Consider the following 16,735-nt stretch of genomic DNA (forward strand, 5'->3'; position numbering starts at 1 on the left):
TCTGCTCCGTGCGTGGTTCTTCTACATATTTTATTATGTTTAAATTTATTTAAGTTAATCATACAGCAATTCTGCAAAGGAAAGTGATATTATGACATTTCGCAGATGAAAAAGTTGTAGTGCACAGATATTACGTCATTTGCCAGTGGTCACACAGTAAGTGGTGGGGTTATCTCTTATGGCTGCCCTAGCTATGGAGCTTCTGAGATCTTTTCAGTACAAGAATCTTTGTTTAAAAGCCTAAGCCAACAGATTCTAGAAATTATCCTCCTGGTGTTCTCCAGATCACCTCACATTCTGGCATGGTCCATGACATAAAATGGACAGTAACAGCTCTGCTGTGGAAACATTCTAAGATGGGCAGAATGTGATGTCTCTGGCAGATCTTACATAACTGGTCATTCAGATCTAGAATATGATCTTGCTAATATCTGAAAGAACACCTCATTCCTTGCCAAGTTTTAAGTATTACTGATGTCCCAGTTCAAAAGACAGTGCTTGAGGTGTGCTAACCTTAGGAGACGTGCAGTGTCTAGGTCATTTTCTTTAAAGTGGTGTAGTAGTTTTCAGATCTTTGTGTCATGCTGAAAATCTGGTTTTCAAAATTGTCTGACACATTTTAGCCCCGTTTTCGTTTTTTTCTCTGTTCATTTTGTCTTACTAACATTTGTTTCTAGTTGGTAAAACTGTGCTACACTGAGTGTTGGCAGTTATACACCTGTTGCCTTATTGCTCCTCCCTTGAGAGTGTCTTGTTAATATCTTGTATAGTTAACTGAGATTTTGCCTAATTATCTCAGCAACTTTTTTGTGGTTAAGTTTACGAAAATATGAGTGACTTAGATAAGAGGAAAAAAGCATTCGTGGTATTGTGATCACTTGTCTCTTTTTAAAAATCTTTTTACTAGAAAGCAGTTTTTTGATTTTGGTTCTCCAATTTAGAAACTTAGAAGTCAGTCCATTTTATTGCTAAAGTATAAGGTTCATATATGAAGTTCTTGCATCAATTTTCTTCAAGCAGGCGTATGGGCAACAAAGTTATGGAACCTATGGACAGCCCACTGATGTCAGCTATACCCAGGCTCAGACCACTGCGACCTATGGGCAGACCGCCTATGCAACTTCTTATGGACAGCCTCCCACTGGTAAGGCCTGCCTTGAAAAGACTTGGGTCACGTCAGCTAGGGTGTTTGCTAAGAAGCTTGTTGCTTGTGCTCTCAGGTGTATATTCTGGTCCATACCTTGGCATCTTGGGTGTATTCTTCAGATGAGCTGTTTCTTTTTTTCCTTTCCCTTATGTTCTCCGTGAGGAATCTCTAATAGAATTTGGGTGGGATCAATTCCAAGGGAGAAAAGAACTTTTCCTTTTAACTATTTTATACAGTGTATTGAATAATCTCACGACAAAATGAAGAATATGTAAAAGATTGTGCTAATGCTAAAACTGGGTAAGAATGAGCCTTCTTTAACTGAGCTGCTTAAAAATCAAACTGGTTTTTGCATCTGTTTGCTTCATCTGATAGTGTACCCTCTACTTTTTGTTTTGTGCTTTCCACAGTAGAAGGGACCAGTACAGGTTTGACTATCCTGCTCATTCTTGCATGGGAAATGCTTTCCATCTTGTCTAACCCTGTAATGTTAACCCTTTAGGTGTTTTCATTTGTTTAACCCTCAGACTTTCTAACATCACACACAAGGTGCTAATGGAAAACTGCTTCAGGTGCCATTTGCAGATCCATGTCCTTTTCTTCATGTGATTTTGGGAAAAGTTTTGCTTTATTTTATTTTGACTTTATTTTGTGTCAAGCTGTAATAATAGTTGTTCACCTTCCCAAAGGTATTTCAGATGACTACTCCCCAGCTGATTTCCCCCTATTCCCTGAAGGATAGATTGCATGATTAGATTATTTAGAGGAGCAGACTGCCACCCTGCATGTATTATGTTTGTCTGTTGGTTGGTTTCCAGTCCAGACACATTTTATTTTCTGTTTAAGTGTTAACGAATTATTTTAATCCATAGTATGTCTTATGTAAATATATATTCCAGGGAGCTAAAAAATAAACTATTCTAAGAATTAGAATAAATTGTGTCCTAATACTGGGATTGACAGTACAGTATGTGAAAATTTTACAGTAATTTTTTTTATGTTTAGTGCTGTGTGACGTTTCAGGATCCCTGCTTTCTCCCCACCCACCCACTCCCATCTTTATTATTATTATTATTATAAAAGAATATCTAATACAAAAGTCTTAGAGATGTAAAAACTCGTATTTTCAAACTATCTTCAGTTCTGCAAGAGGCTTTAGTGGGGGAAAATCTATCTATAATTTATCTTATTGAGTGACAATGTCCTAGATTTAATGAGAAGTACTTCCTAATCTATCAATCAAATGCATATCTTGAATAGGATGGGAAATATTTAAACTTTCTGTTGGTGTTAGTTGCAACTGTAGGAAAAGCTAGAACTAAAACTATGGAGTTTAAATTTTTAGCACAGCATTTTGAAATTGTGAGATGAACTTTTCGTATTCAAGCTATTTTGTTTTTTACTGAGATATAATTGACATATAACATTATATTAGTGTACAGCACGATGATTTGATATTTGTATATATTGTGAAATGATCACCAGTTAACATCCATCATCACAGATAGTTAGGTTTTTTTTTTTTATTGTGATGGGAACTTTTAAGATCTCTCAGCAGCTTTGAGATATACAATACAGTATTATTAACTATAGTCACCATGCTGTATGATATATCCCCATGATTTGTTTGTTTTATAACTGGAAGTTTGTATCTTTTGACCACCTTCGCCCATTTTTTAAAGCAAGTATCATTTGAAAATAAATACAGCTTAGATCTAGCCTTTTGAGTCTCTAGATTATTTTATAGGGACATGATAACATCATTTGTAGGAAACACGGTGGTCTTCTAGATTCTCTAGAGCCACGTTACTTGAATTGTTCGTTGATTGATTGAAAAACGTCCCATCATTGGGCCGGCCCCATGGCTTTGCGGTTGAGTGCGTGCGCTACGCTGCTGGCGGCCCGGGTTCTGATCCCGGGCACGCACTGACACACTGCTTCTCCGGCAGTGCTGGGGCCGTGTCCCAAATGGAGCGGCTGGAAGGATGTGCAGCTATGGCCTACAGCTGTCTGCTGGGGCTTTGGGGGAAAAATAAACAAACAAATAAAAAAAAAATTAAAAAAAAAAAAATCCCATCGTGACTATGGGCATGGAAAGTGTAGGACATTCTAATACAGAAACTAGTAACTTTGATGAGCAAGAGATTGTGCTTAATAAGGAAATCTTGATATAGACTTTATAGTTTAAGGAGGACCCTTCATATCTCCCTTAATTCTCCCATCATCCTTTGGAGTGTAGGAACCAAAATTAAACCCTGATGAGCAAACTGAGGCTGAACGAAAGTAAGTTGTAACGGACCCTAACAGGTAGAGGTAGCAAGTGGGTTCAAGCACACTTAGTACTTTTTTCCTTGCCTCATGCTGCCTTTACATATAAAAGTCATTGGATCATTATTGGAAGGGATGTATAAAAAGACACTTCCTTTTTCTAGAACTTTTTAATTAGGCTTCATGAGAAAGGGGCTATATAAATCTCAATTCATTAATTGGAATATAAATCTTTAATTTTTACTGTTGAGGTTGAACAAAAATTTTGGTGGGTTTGTGTAATGTTTCCTAATAGGTTTTTCCTTAAAGTCGTCAGCACATAGTAGATGGTTGTCTTTTTGCTGTTGGTCTTTTTTATTGTCATTAAATTATTTTGCTCTGTTAATTTTTGTCATTTTGCTTGGCTGCTTGTGTGGGTACTACAGATTAATTAAAAGATTATTAATTAACCCAGTGTTTATTACTGTAATCTTTAGCACTACGAGGCTCTAACTGTTGCTGCATAGTTTTATGACATGAGTTATTGCCCTGATCAGTTTTAGTTTTTGTTGTTGTTGTTTAATTCCTCTTCTTGTAAATCTTATAGATGGCCTGTCATCATGTAGGGAAAAACAAAATCTGTGTAGTAGTGTAGTAATAGGGTAGGTGGAATTAGATTCCAGTTAAATGTAAATAAATGAATGCTTTATATGGTTGACATTAGGACTCTGCAAAGAACTTTTAAATTAAATAAACAGTTCAGATGAACAACATGCCAACTCAAAAAACTTCCATTGCTTGAGGTTCCCTGTTTTGTGAAATATGCTTTCATATACATTTCAATCCAACAGTTTTGAGAAGGAAATTACTGTCTTTGTGTATAATTAATTTCAGAATTTCCCTAAAATATCTGGGATGGAGAAGAAAATATTATACTCTGTGCTACAAAGGGTGACACTTTAGATTGTACAAAGGGAAGTTAGTATTTGTTTTTGGCTAGGAAGTTTGTGTGTATAGTGAGGACACTTTATTCTAACTGAAGTTTAGAACCCTAAATCTTAACTAAAATGAACAGTCTTAATTCAAGAATTGTTTTAAGTACTGAAGCTCTTTTTTACTTTAGTGAGATTGTGATTTTTCTTTGATAGATATAAATGCAGAGTGGACCCAACTTTTTATTGCATGGCATACTTGTGCCCATTGACCATGAGGAGTAAGAGGGAGGAGAAGCCAGCACCTGGAAAGGTTATAACACCTCTCACAGGAAAGGGCCTCAAGTTAGGAGCTGCAGATTTTTGGGTTTTTGTCACGCTCCAACCCCAAGTTCCAGATGAAAGGGCGTGGATCCTGCCTGGTCTGGCAGAGGCAGGAACTAGGGAGAGAACCTGTCTTGGTCTGGTGCACACCTGTGAGAGTAGGTCTCTTTGTGACATTTGGTTAGGGAAATAGCAAGGGGGCTTCTAGGGGTGACCATCAATATTGGTGAGCAGGAAGAAGACCCTTTTGTTTGTGATGGGTAAATACGAGAGGGATGAAGGTGGGTAATTTGATGACCAGCCTAGAATCTCAGAGTTTTATTATGTGAAAACCATTTGCCTTTTAAAGGTTTATTTTGGGAGTATTAAGTTTAATTTAATTTACCAAAAAAATTAAATAAGAGAACCTTTGGTTATACTTAAGCAAATATAATTTGCAGTGTATCTTTATTACTCTGCCATTTCAAATCTTAGTGCAGGTAACAAGCATTTTTTTTTAGTTGTTTGTTACCTGAAACAAAATTTGCAGTTCTTAGCATATTCAGTCAATTGTTAACATCTCCCACTGAAAATTAAACAATGTTCTCTGGAATTTCCAGTTTCCTTAAACATGAACTGCCCATGGTGCAGTACTTGGGACTGAAAGCAAGTAATTCCAAATTATAGCTATAATGCTAAAACTAGTACCTGGATCATTATTTTGTAGCTCTTTTAAGATGCTGTGTCATTTGCCTTTTACTTCCCTTTTGGGGACATTTTATTCCTGCTTGAGAGTTTTTTTGAGTACTTCAGTAATGAGTTGAGAAACCTGTTAGGAAGGCCTGCTAGCAAAACTGGTGTAGAATTAGCAAAAGCAGTCTTGTCTCCTGTTTAAATCTTGAGGGGTGGGGCAGAAGGAACCCTGTTTTCTATACCAATACTTTTCCTCTGTCCCCTCCTTTCTGTTAGGTGTGGTTTTAGAGCAAAAGAGACATTGCTTTGCTGAAAACTGGATACTTTCAGAGAACTTAGGCTTTAAATATTGGGTTGTTGCTATTCTACCTGAAGGGAAAACACTTAAAGGAGTTAAATATCATGATGGTTGCAAATAGGTGGTTTACAAATTGTTCTGTTAATGAGTGTCTAGGTGGATCTCTGAGGAGCCAGAAATCTGATGTAGCTCTGCTTTGTTCTAGGTTATACTACTCCAACTGCCCCCCAGGCATACAGTCAGCCTGTCCAGGGGTACGGCACTGGTGCTTATGATACCACCACTGCTACGGTGACTACCACCCAGGCCTCCTATGCAGCTCAGTCTGCATATGGCACTCAGCCTGCTTACCCAGCCTATGGGCAGCAGCCAGCAGCCACCGCACCTGCAAGGTAAGGCCACACTCTCTACTCCTAAGTCTATAGAGCACCAGCCTCAGGTTTTCAGAAAAGAAAGCAACTGTGCATACTTCGAGAATCCGTGACTTAGTTCTCTTTTAATGGCTACTCTCACGTTCTTTTAGGTGTTAACTATGTTCTTAATAATCATTACAGTAGGGGCCGGCCCCATGGCATAGCGGTTAAGTGCACGTGCTTCGCTGCTGGCTGCCCCCGTTTGGATTTCAGGCGCGCGCTGATGGACTGCTTGTCAGGCCATGCTGTGGTGGCGTCCCATATAAAGTGGAGGAAGATGGGCACAGATGTTAGCTCAGGGCTGATCTTCCTCATGCACACACACGAAAATAATAATAATCATTACAGTAATGTGCTAGAGCACACCGCAAACACATTATTCTCCATTTAGTAGAGAAATGGTGCCATCCAGGGGCCAAAATGAGAAACGTTACTGAAGTGTTGTCTAGTTTCAAAAGAGTGACCTTTTAGGGTAGGAGGAGGCTGTTGTATTTATCTAAACCCAGAAGAAAATTGAGAGTGAGGTTTCCCTCACGGCAGAACAACTGATAGACTGGTACTTTTGATGCTTTTACCTGTGGTGTTATTGCCCCTGTAAATGGGTGTCAGCTTTCTCTTTGGGAAAAACATGGTAGTTCACAGTGCAGGGGTGGGGGGTAGTAGCATCATGTGATTCAGAAATAGTCATATGATCCAATTGTCAATAAAGGATATATCTGTATCCAGAAGTCAAGCATTGGTGTCTCAGCTTAAGGAGTTGACATGATTTTTCTCTGTATTATGTAGGGGCTTGGTAATATAAATATCACAGGCAAGTATAAGTTCATAACTGTGTACCTTGCTATACCGTGACTATTCAGGTGAAGTTCATACTCCATAACTGATTAGCAGGTAAACAGTATTGATTATTACTTAACAAAAGATTTCAGGTCTTTGCTTTAGCCAGTGCACTTAGATGGTTTCTGCATACAGTCTTGAAGGAACATTGAATTTTTTTTTTTTTTTAATTTTTATTTATTTATTTTTTTTCCCCCAAAGCCCCAGTAGATAGTTGTATGTCATAGCTGCACATTCTTCTAGTTGCTGCATGTGGGACACAGCCTCAGCATGGCTGGAGAAGCAGTGCGTCGGTGCGCGCCCGGGATCCGAACCCGGGCTGCCAGCAGTGGAGCGCGCGCACGTAACCGCTAAGCCACGGGGCCGGCCCAGAATTCTGATTTGAAAGAAGACTTTCTGGGGAATAAACGAGATCAACTTATAACCTAGACTTTTTTTCTGCTTGAGAAGTGAGAAATTAGCTCTGGCAGACACTCGTGAAATTACTTCTAAAATGCATAGTGAGTAATCAGAGCTGCTTGGTAGTTTACATCTGCTAGACAGCCTGTGCAGTAGTTAGGTTAAACTGATTCCTATAGGGCCCCATTTCAGTTGACCTGAGCATTTCAGTGTTATCAAGTGTTTGAAGCCCCATATGATGCTTCATTGCAATAGTATATCCAAGCCATAGCTGGGGGGAGGGTGTTATGTATTAACTGGGTTTTTATAAATCATCCTTTTTGGTTCCTTTTCTCTTAATTTTCAATCCTTACCACTTTAAAACAGCTGTCTCTCATGATCAGTGACAGCTGCTGCTTTTTCCGCTGGAAAGAGGGGTTTGTGACCCATTTCAGCTTTTTGGAGAAACTAGTATAGTACTTCCACATCCTCTCTGGTCTGCCTCCTGATTCTTGGGGGGTTGCTTAAAATAGCTCAAGCTCATTTTGCTACAACCTTGTTGCAAACTGTTAGGGCTAAGAGTAATAGAAACACCTGTGTTTTTTCCCTTGCAATTGGGATTGTTACCACTTAAGAATATTTCCTAGTTCATCTGAGCATGAGAAGGGTGTGTGTCTCCCTGCCCTACTCTGATATTTCCATAATGGAGACTTTGAGGCAAGGTTAGATTAATTTATGGCAGTCCACGTTAGGAAATGTTTTCTCAGGTCTGTTCTTAATAAGTGAGAAACATAAACCCACAGATAGTCCAAACTTATAAATGCCATGGACTTAGATAAATGTTATGCTAACCTAAAACTTGCATTATTGTTAAAGTTTCTTATTTGTATTCAAACAGCCCTTTTTAAGAAAAAGCATTTTTCCGTAACAAACCACCTCTCCTCCCGGATCACTTAAACTGGCAACGCAGACTACGGTGACTGCCTTTTATAGCTGTTAATATGGAATGAATGGAGCGTGTTGGTGTCTCTTCTGTGGATGTGATTAATTGTCCTCATTCCTTAGTGTTCTTTTCCAGCAGATACAGTTGGACTGACATGTAGTTCACTTTACACTTGTATTTATTTCTAAGCTCAATCCTAACATTGCGTATTGCTCATAGATTGTAGGGTTCTTACCCAAGAGTTTTGTGATTGAGAAAAAACATCTCACTTTTTTATTTCTACTTTTAGACCGCAGGATGGTAACAAACCCGCTGAGACTAGTCAACCTCAATCTAGCACAGGTGGTTACAACCAGCCCAGCCTAGGATATGGACAGAGTAACTACAGTTATCCCCAGGTGCCTGGGAGCTACCCCATGCAGCCAGTCACGGCGCCACCATCCTATCCTCCTACCAGGTCAGTGTCTTCATTCTGTGGCCAGTGAGCTAGTAGGGTAACAAAACAGTGCTTTTCAGGCTGTTGACCAGCCTCCTCCTGCTTCGTCAAGTGAGATACATTATCTGACTCTCCCAGTGATAAGCCTGACCACATATTGTTACATAGACCTCAGTCCTAGGTTCCCATAGCAGTACCTGGCAGCCGATAACTCTCTTCTCTAAATACAAACAAAAACATTTTTACCACTCTAGGTTCTTTTAATTTTGCTCTTTTAGTTAATTCAGGTGAATGAGAAATAGACATATATGAAAGCAGGTAAACAGAACCGTAGAAGCCACCTTCTCTGATGCATTTGGGATGGGTAAAGTGCAGGACATTATAAAAACAGAAACTTCCTTAATCATTTTATATTTAACTTAACCCGGAGATCCATTTATGCACTAGTCTTTTAATGGTTGGGCCAAGGCCTTTTCTTTTGACTACAGGTTTATTTGTTCTGCATTCTCGATGTCTTATGTTAACCCCACAGCAGCTACAGTGTCCAGTTTTGATTTCTTTAAAGTAGAGGAAGAACTGCAAGTTGTCTCACTCACCTTTAATTTGAAGCAAGTTTTCAAATGAATTGTCTGAATTGTGTCCTAAAGTGCTTAGTTTTGCCAGAAGTAACAATTCCTCTTTTGCACTTACTTCATTGGTTTACACATTAAAGTACAACAAACGTGAACAGGTTTAGGAGCAAATACAGCTAACTGGGTAAGTGTCTCTGTACAGCTTGGAGCAATAGGGGTCAGGGCTTACAGCAGTTTTTCCACAGAGCTCACCCATACCTGTTATGCCAAGAGCAGTTAGTCTGACAAGGTGGTTAGGTACATTTGGTGAAGAGAGGCTTTTGAATCCGTACCACTGTGGTGAGGGAGGCTTAGTTTAATTGTACTTTAAAATATATTGTCTTTTTTGTTTTTCATTATCACGGTTCATCTAGAGTTTAATACCAGTTCTTTTAAGCTTTATTTTTATGTAAGAATGTATCTTTGGTTAGTTTCCCTGCCATGTAGTTAACATACTGAAAGATGAATATCAGTCTAATATTCATCTTTTATACAGTGCCTTGATTCTGAAGTTTCCTTATCTATCTTCTCTTTATTGATGTCCAGATTTCATTAATCAGACATTTCTGAAAGTTTGAAACTATAGCAAAGCAGTTTGAAACTTAGACAAATCTTCAAGAGAAAATTGCCATTTTTATGTGGACGCACACCCCAAGGCCTTGTACCTTCAGAAAAGTCATCCCTCAAGGGAATTATTGTAGGCAGGCTTAGACTGAATGCCTCACTTTAGTCTGCCTCCTTTTTCTCAATGTCTTTTTCACTGGGTCAGCCTTCCCTGAGTGCACATGTGCATATTCTTCCTTTAATACAAGCAGCACCTAAACTCCCAAATCTGCCTTGAATTTAGTTGAAAAGAACTGTTGTTCAATGGTGGTGGGGGCAAAAGGGGAGACTCTCTAGGGGTTGTTTTTAATTATCCTCTCCCTCCTATTGAAAGCTTTATTGTTCTAAATACAAAAATATTTGCTTATTTTAAATTCAAACCGTTGATATGTAGAAAGTAAGGGCATTTTTAAGGGTGTCTGTGTCACATGCTAGGAATGTCTCTTGTGTGTAGAGAGCTTAAAGAAATAAGCCTCTCTTTCCTAAAAAGCTCTTTTTTTTTTCTTTCAGCTATTCCTCTACACAGCCGACTAGTTATGATCAGAGCAGTTACTCTCAGCAGAACACCTATGGGCAGCCGAGCAGCTATGGACAGCAGAGTAGCTATGGTCAACAAAGCAGCTATGGGCAGCAGCCGCCCACTAGTTACCCCCCCCAAACTGGATCCTACAGCCAGGCTCCAAGTCAATATAGTCAACAGAGCAGCAGCTACGGGCAGCAGAGTGAGTTGCTAAGAGAGAAAACCAAATAAGAATGATTATGTTTGGCGTTTCTGAACATGGGGAAATGATCTTTACCGTTGTTTACTTTTGGACTCCAGGATGCCTCTTTAGGGTGTAACATCCTGGCTAACAGCTTGGATGTCCCAGTAAAGACTTCAGTGCTTTTCTACCATTTAATTGTTAATTAATATGCCTTGCAAAAAAAAGAGAAAAGAGAATTTGTAACTGACCAGAGAAAATGTTCTAGACTGCCAGCCCTGCTCTCTTTGGGGAGGTCATATGCAGTGAGGAAAGCCAGCATTCCTTATGGCCTGCCCACCCCAACTCATTAAGCGAGAGTGAGCAGGTAGCTATTGAGGACTACTGCAGTTTCAATAGTCAAGGAAATGCTATGTTTTGTTTTTGTTTTTTGTTTATATTCATTAAGAAAAATAAAATCCTCCTCACAGAGTAGAGTTTTGGTTATGTGGAGAAGTAACCAAAAACTCAAAGCTGTCTTCACAATTTAATCTCTGCCTGGATTGTTATTTTTTTTTTTAATTCCATCCATGGGCATGTCTCGTTACAACTATGAAATGAGGAGTGCTGCTTGATGGAGCCCAACTCTTAGCAACATGCTAAAACCCTAAGACACCTGGCTCTACTTTTGTTTCTTGAGTGTAGTTTAAAGCAGCAGCTTTTGGAGACTTTCGTCTTAGTATACAGAACCCTGTAAACTGTTGGCCAGAGGGTTCTTTTTTATTTGGGAGTGGTTTATTGTAGGTTTATTATAAGCTTAGTTCAGCCTTTCTGAACCAGCATTTTTTTTTGTGAACTTATAAGAGCCTTCTGATTAGGGGTGCTTTGTCAGGTGTAAAGAAGATGGTGCCTTGATTAGTGCCTTGCAATTGAGAATTCTGTGATTCCAGGAGAAAGTACAAACAGGCAGTGATGTAAATGCTGGTCCTTGGCTTACAGATGTGACTCTTTCCTCAGGTTCATTCCGACAGGACCACCCCAGTAGCATGGGTGTTTATGGGCAGGAGTCTGGAGGATTTTCCGGACCAGGAGAGAACCGGAGCATGAGTGGCCCTGATAACCGGGGCAGGGGAAGAGGGGGATTTGATCGTGGAGGCATGAGCAGAGGTGGGCGGGGAGGAGGACGCGGTGGAATGGGGTAAGAGCAAACCTTTTTCTCCTTTTACCTAATTTTGTTTCATCCATAGGATTTTCAATGGAAAGAAGGGACTGAAAGACATAAGAAATTTATTTCCACATTTCCATGGACAATCTGTTGAGCCCAAGCCATCCTCTAAAACATGGAAATGTCATCTTTGTGGCATATATTAAGTGGCAGTTTGTTTTTTTCCCTGCCAATCTACTTGGTTGGGTTGGGGAGAACAAAGAATGGTTTTGAAACTAGAGCTTTCAGTTCCCTTCATGGTGTCCAGAGGTCAAAAGCCTCTGTGGGTAATAGACTTGGGATGGAACACACACAACCCTTCTAACAATCCTAGGTTTTTAACTAATTGCCTCTGAATGGTTGTCTTGAAATACCTGGTGTATATACTGCAGGAAAGGAATGCAGCTGTTTTCCACAATGTTTGTCCCCAACTTCTGTCTGTACTCGGAACTGTCGAACATAATGATGAAGATCTTGGTCCCATAACCCTTGAACATGGCCTGAGGTGCATCTGGTACACACAAAAATCCAATAGTTTTTTGCAGAGTAATGTATATAATTATAGGATCACTGCCCATTGGAGATTTTGAAAAGTCTAAATCGGTTTGACCATTTTGATTGATGGCACAATCTGGTTTAGAAAACTGTTTAGATCGATAACATAACCCTGCTACCTGTGCCTGCCCTTCCCCTCCCTTCTCCCATCCCCTCTTCCCTTTCTGGTGTCTGTACTTTGATGAAGGTGAGGTATAATGTTGGTGGTTAACAAATCCAGAAGGCTCAGTTCTGTGTGTGTTCTGTCCCTATATCAACTAGTAAAAAAGTTATGCAGAATGTTATACATTAAGCATAAATTGGGTTTGGTACCACTGTTGATTCAAGGAAAAATTGAATAGGATTTCTTTTTTATAGAAGTGGACTTCAAAATTAAATAGATAAAAAGTTGACCTTTAATTTTTATATTAACGAATCTGTTTACTATTGAAAGATATTGATTGAAAATACTGTTTTGCATATTCTGCATAACTTAAAAAAGCCTTTGGTGAAATCTTTATTGGAAGAAACAGTCATTTTACAACATGCAAAAATTTATGAATAATTTGATATAAAGTAAAACCAGTCTTCTGATTTGGAGAATGTCATTCCATTATAAAGGTTTCACTTCTTTATGGATGTTTTAAAATAGACATAGACACTTGAAATTACTATCATCACGTCTCCAATCACCTAGAATTCTTAGTATTTTTCAATCGCAAAACCAATTTCAAGTTTATTCATTTTAATACTCCAGAAATAATAATTCTACTAATTTTGCTAGACTTTGCTAGTAGAGGCATCCCCTCTTTCTGGAGAAGTCTCTCCTGGAGCCATAGAAAAACTCATGGCTTTCCCCATAGGTTTTTCAACAGACTGTGAAGCAGTCGGTTGGATCCTCTGGGGACAGGACAGGGGCATTCCTCCCTCTCCTCTTTTTTATTGTGGTGTGGTGATGGTTTTCAGTGTCTTTTGCAGGTAAGGCACTCAATGTTGTTAACATGCCCTTTTTTCATTGCCTCAGTATTTTGATATTTTCATTGGCTGTTAAACGTGGAAACTTTTTAACATGCTTTGTCGCATTTATATGCTACAGGTTACAAAGTGAGAGCCTTGTATACACTTCAATACTTAAAAAGTACCCGTACTCAGTACTCAGCCGGCAGCATAATGAAAAGTGGGACTAGACACGGTGTCCATATGGAGAGGAAAAATATACATAGAATATTTTTAACAAAATGTATTCATTGTATAAATGGAATCCTTCTGTAACTTTGGTAACTGCATACTTGTTGTTTGGTAATGAACCAGAGGAGGTATAATACTCTAGAATTGTGTAACATTAAAGTGTAAACTTTTGTGTTTAAAGAGAGAGAACATTTTATGGTGTGTACTTTTAAAAAGGAAACAAAGCTGCATGCAACAGCTTGAAATTGTATATTCAGGTATTAAAGGTGCAATACTGGTTATTAAAAGCTCAGGGCCTCCCACTAAGGAGCTGCCTTTATTTAATTTTAAAGAAAAAAAAACCCAATTCATATTCCCTCCCCCTTTAAAATATATAAGGCAGTCATTTTACACTGCCATCATCATTATTCTCAACTAATGTGTCTATAAAGTTGCACCCCCAGTCCGTTGAGCCTTGGTATTTGTTGTAAATTCTCCTTTCACAGCAATTGTTAAATCCATTAGTGCCCTGAAATGTATGGCTTTATGCTGAAGATTGGCTGGATGCGTCCTCTGGTGTGTGTTGTGGGCATTTAATGTGGTTGTCTCCTGCTTTATTGTACTGTGACTTGTTAGGAAGCCCAGGGCCTCAGTTGGCTCTCCCCTGGGAGAGGTTGAGGGTGCACCTTTATGAACATGGAAAGGGTCATCACAGCAGTTGCCCCAGCTCGCCTCCCCCTCTCTACACCAAGCTCTCCCTACTTTTCAGCTGATGGGGTGGGTGTTTGGGAATCTATTTCTTTTCCCCCTAATTTGCCAAGTATTGCACTATTAATACCAGCCCCTGAAACGAAAGGAACCAACCACACTGGTGTTTACAATCAGACAAGCAAGGTTGTATATAAAGGAAATTTGAGCAAGCTGCCCTGAAGAAAGGCATAGTGACAAGATGAGAGAGATGCATTGTTTGGAGATGTGTTTAGCCAGTGCCCTTCTTCCCCACGAGCCCCCCCCAAGGCTCAGAGCGGTACTGGCTTTTAAAGGGAAAGGCCTTCATTTCTTCGTTTATCCCCCCAGCAGCGCTGGAGAGCGAGGTGGCTTCAATAAGCCTGGTGGTAAGTTTTTGAGTATTACCATGGATAGTGTTTAAAAAAAATACAGTCAGTTTTTAGAAAACTATAATTTTTTATTAGTTTCATAAGTGGTTTAAAAATGATCTATACAAAAGAGACTAATGGGTACTGCCGGCATTGTCTTAGGGGTAATAAGGTTAACCTATGGTTACAAAACAAAGGGTAACTTGAAGTATTGAGCAACTGCTTCTGTAATATGGGGGAGAATACATTTTTAAAATTTGGTTTATTTGGAGGAAAATTTTTGACTTAAATTTAACACTAATTTGGCACATAACCATTGAGAGTGTATTTGGTTAATGGTTTAAAAGCAAACCAGCAAAGAAAAAGAAAACCCTAGCAAACCTTTCACAAATGTTAAAGGGGCACTGCTCCATTTTAGCAGTGCGGGTCATTTTGAATTTAATGAAGCCCCATCAAATGGTGGTGTAGTAGATAGTTATGTGTGTTTGTAAGGTTTGTAGCTTGCAAGGCGTGCACTAATAATATTTTATATGATCTTTCCTGGTTGGCAGGACCTATGGATGAAGGACCAGATCTTGATCTAGGTAATTTTGAATTCTTGAGTTTTATATTGTGCTTTATAAAGGAATAGCACAGAAACGAATAGCACAGAAGTAAGTACATGCTAAAGTTCAAGAGCTTGATAGATCACTGTGATATTCTTGCTGTCAGGGGCAGTTTGAGCTTCCTTTATCATGAGCGTCTACTCATAATAGCCTTAAGCAAAGTAAACCAGAGGTTCCGTGGCATTCTTGTGAGTTTAGTCGGTAGTTCTCTTAGCTCTATGATGAATACCAGTGGGCAGTAGTGACCAGATGGTTAATGAGCCCCTATAGATACATGACAGTAACTCCCTTCTGTCTTTTCTCTGGAAGGCCCACCTGTAGATCCAGATGAAGACTCTGACAACAGTGCAATTTATGTGCAAGGATTAAATGACAATGTGACTCTAGATGATCTGGCAGATTTCTTTAAGCAGTGTGGAGTTGTTAAGGTAAGTAAAAGCGTAACCATTTGATCTGACAGATCTTCCAACCACAGAACATTTTAAAGAGACCGAATTGACGTTGAGAGTTGTTTCCAAAGTTGTCTGACTTTTCTCTCTGGACATACTGTGGTTTGCTCCTTAAAAATACCCCCCCAAAAAACAGTCTTTTTTTTTTTATAGAAAAGAAATACTAAACATAGTTTAAGCATATTTGATAACTCAGCGTCATTTTTTAAATAATTATCAGTTAATTGTAAGAACACTTATATAGACACTACTTTTGTGAAATATAGAATATATCATTTTTAAAATGAATGTTTATGTATCCACTTCTCAGCATAAGAAGTAGAGCTTTATGTGTACCTTTGAAGTACCTGGCATATTTCTTCCCTTCCCAGTTTTATCCCTTCTTCACTCCCATCCTGATTTTTTTTGTGGTGGTGGTCGTGAGGAAGATCAGCCCCGAGCTAACATCTGATGCCAGTCCTCTTTTTGCAGAGGAAGATTGGCCCTGGGCTAATATCCTTACCCATCTTCCTCTAGTTATATGGGACGCCGCCACGGCATGGCTTGACAAGCGTGCGTCGGTTGGTGTGTGCCTGGTGTTCAAACCTGTGAACCCCAGGCTGCTGAAGGGGAGTGCGCGTACTTAACCGCTATGCCACAGGACCGGCCCCCCATCCTGAATTTTATCATTCCTTTTCTTCTGTTTATACATGTGCCCTCAGTAATGTTTGTTTCACATACTTTTGAAGAATGTTTACTAATGTTTACTACTATAAGGCAGCTCTATTCTGGGAATATACCAGGAACAAACAGATAAGAACCCTTGGAGTTTATATATAGTGGGGAACATACAGTAAAAAGGAATACATTATGTTACATGATGCTAAATGTTATACTGTTGTAACCACAAGAAGGGCAGAGGTAAAATGAGGAATGCAACCATACAGCTCAGAGCAGGGAGGGTATTTCAGAATAGTGGGGGGGAATTGCAAGGCAGAGATCCTGGGGCAGGAGCTTGCCTGGCAAGCTCAGAGAAGCTGGTGTGACTAGAAAGTTTTGGTCTGAGCTACCAGAGTGGTGGTGGAGTTGTTAGTTAGATGAGGAAGACTAAGAGAAATTGGGATTTTGAGATGTGGAGGAGGGGTTTCTAGGTCAGAAACTCAAATGTTTGGGAATCCT

At 39.3% G+C, this 16,735-nt stretch overlaps 1 protein-coding gene across 3 annotated transcripts in view; it reads left to right on the plus strand.

Annotated features, from left to right (window-relative positions):
* The window catches only part of EWSR1 (EWS RNA binding protein 1), a 28,034-nt gene that overhangs the window by 4,606 nt on the left and 6,693 nt on the right, over positions 1-16,735 (plus strand). Inside the window, exons 4-11 of one of the 3 annotated variants that reach the window (XM_058531715.1) lie at positions 1,021-1,144; positions 5,826-6,012; positions 8,481-8,648; positions 10,352-10,563; positions 11,539-11,719; positions 14,504-14,541; positions 15,075-15,107; positions 15,438-15,556. In XM_058531715.1, coding sequence (XP_058387698.1) covers positions 1,021-1,144; positions 5,826-6,012; positions 8,481-8,648; positions 10,352-10,563; positions 11,539-11,719; positions 14,504-14,541; positions 15,075-15,107; positions 15,438-15,556 — 1,062 coding nt within the window. Of the gene's footprint in view, positions 1-1,020; positions 1,145-5,825; positions 6,013-8,480; positions 8,649-10,351; positions 10,564-11,538; positions 11,720-13,355; positions 14,366-14,503; positions 14,542-15,074; positions 15,108-15,437; positions 15,557-16,735 lie in introns of those variants that run through there. The other 2 variants (XM_058531716.1, XM_058531717.1) reach the window with 2 other exon arrangements.

The sequence above is a fragment of the Diceros bicornis genome, chromosome 35 (genome assembly GCF_020826845.1).
Source record: "Diceros bicornis minor isolate mBicDic1 chromosome 35, mDicBic1.mat.cur, whole genome shotgun sequence".
NCBI lineage: Eukaryota > Metazoa > Chordata > Mammalia > Perissodactyla > Rhinocerotidae > Diceros > Diceros bicornis.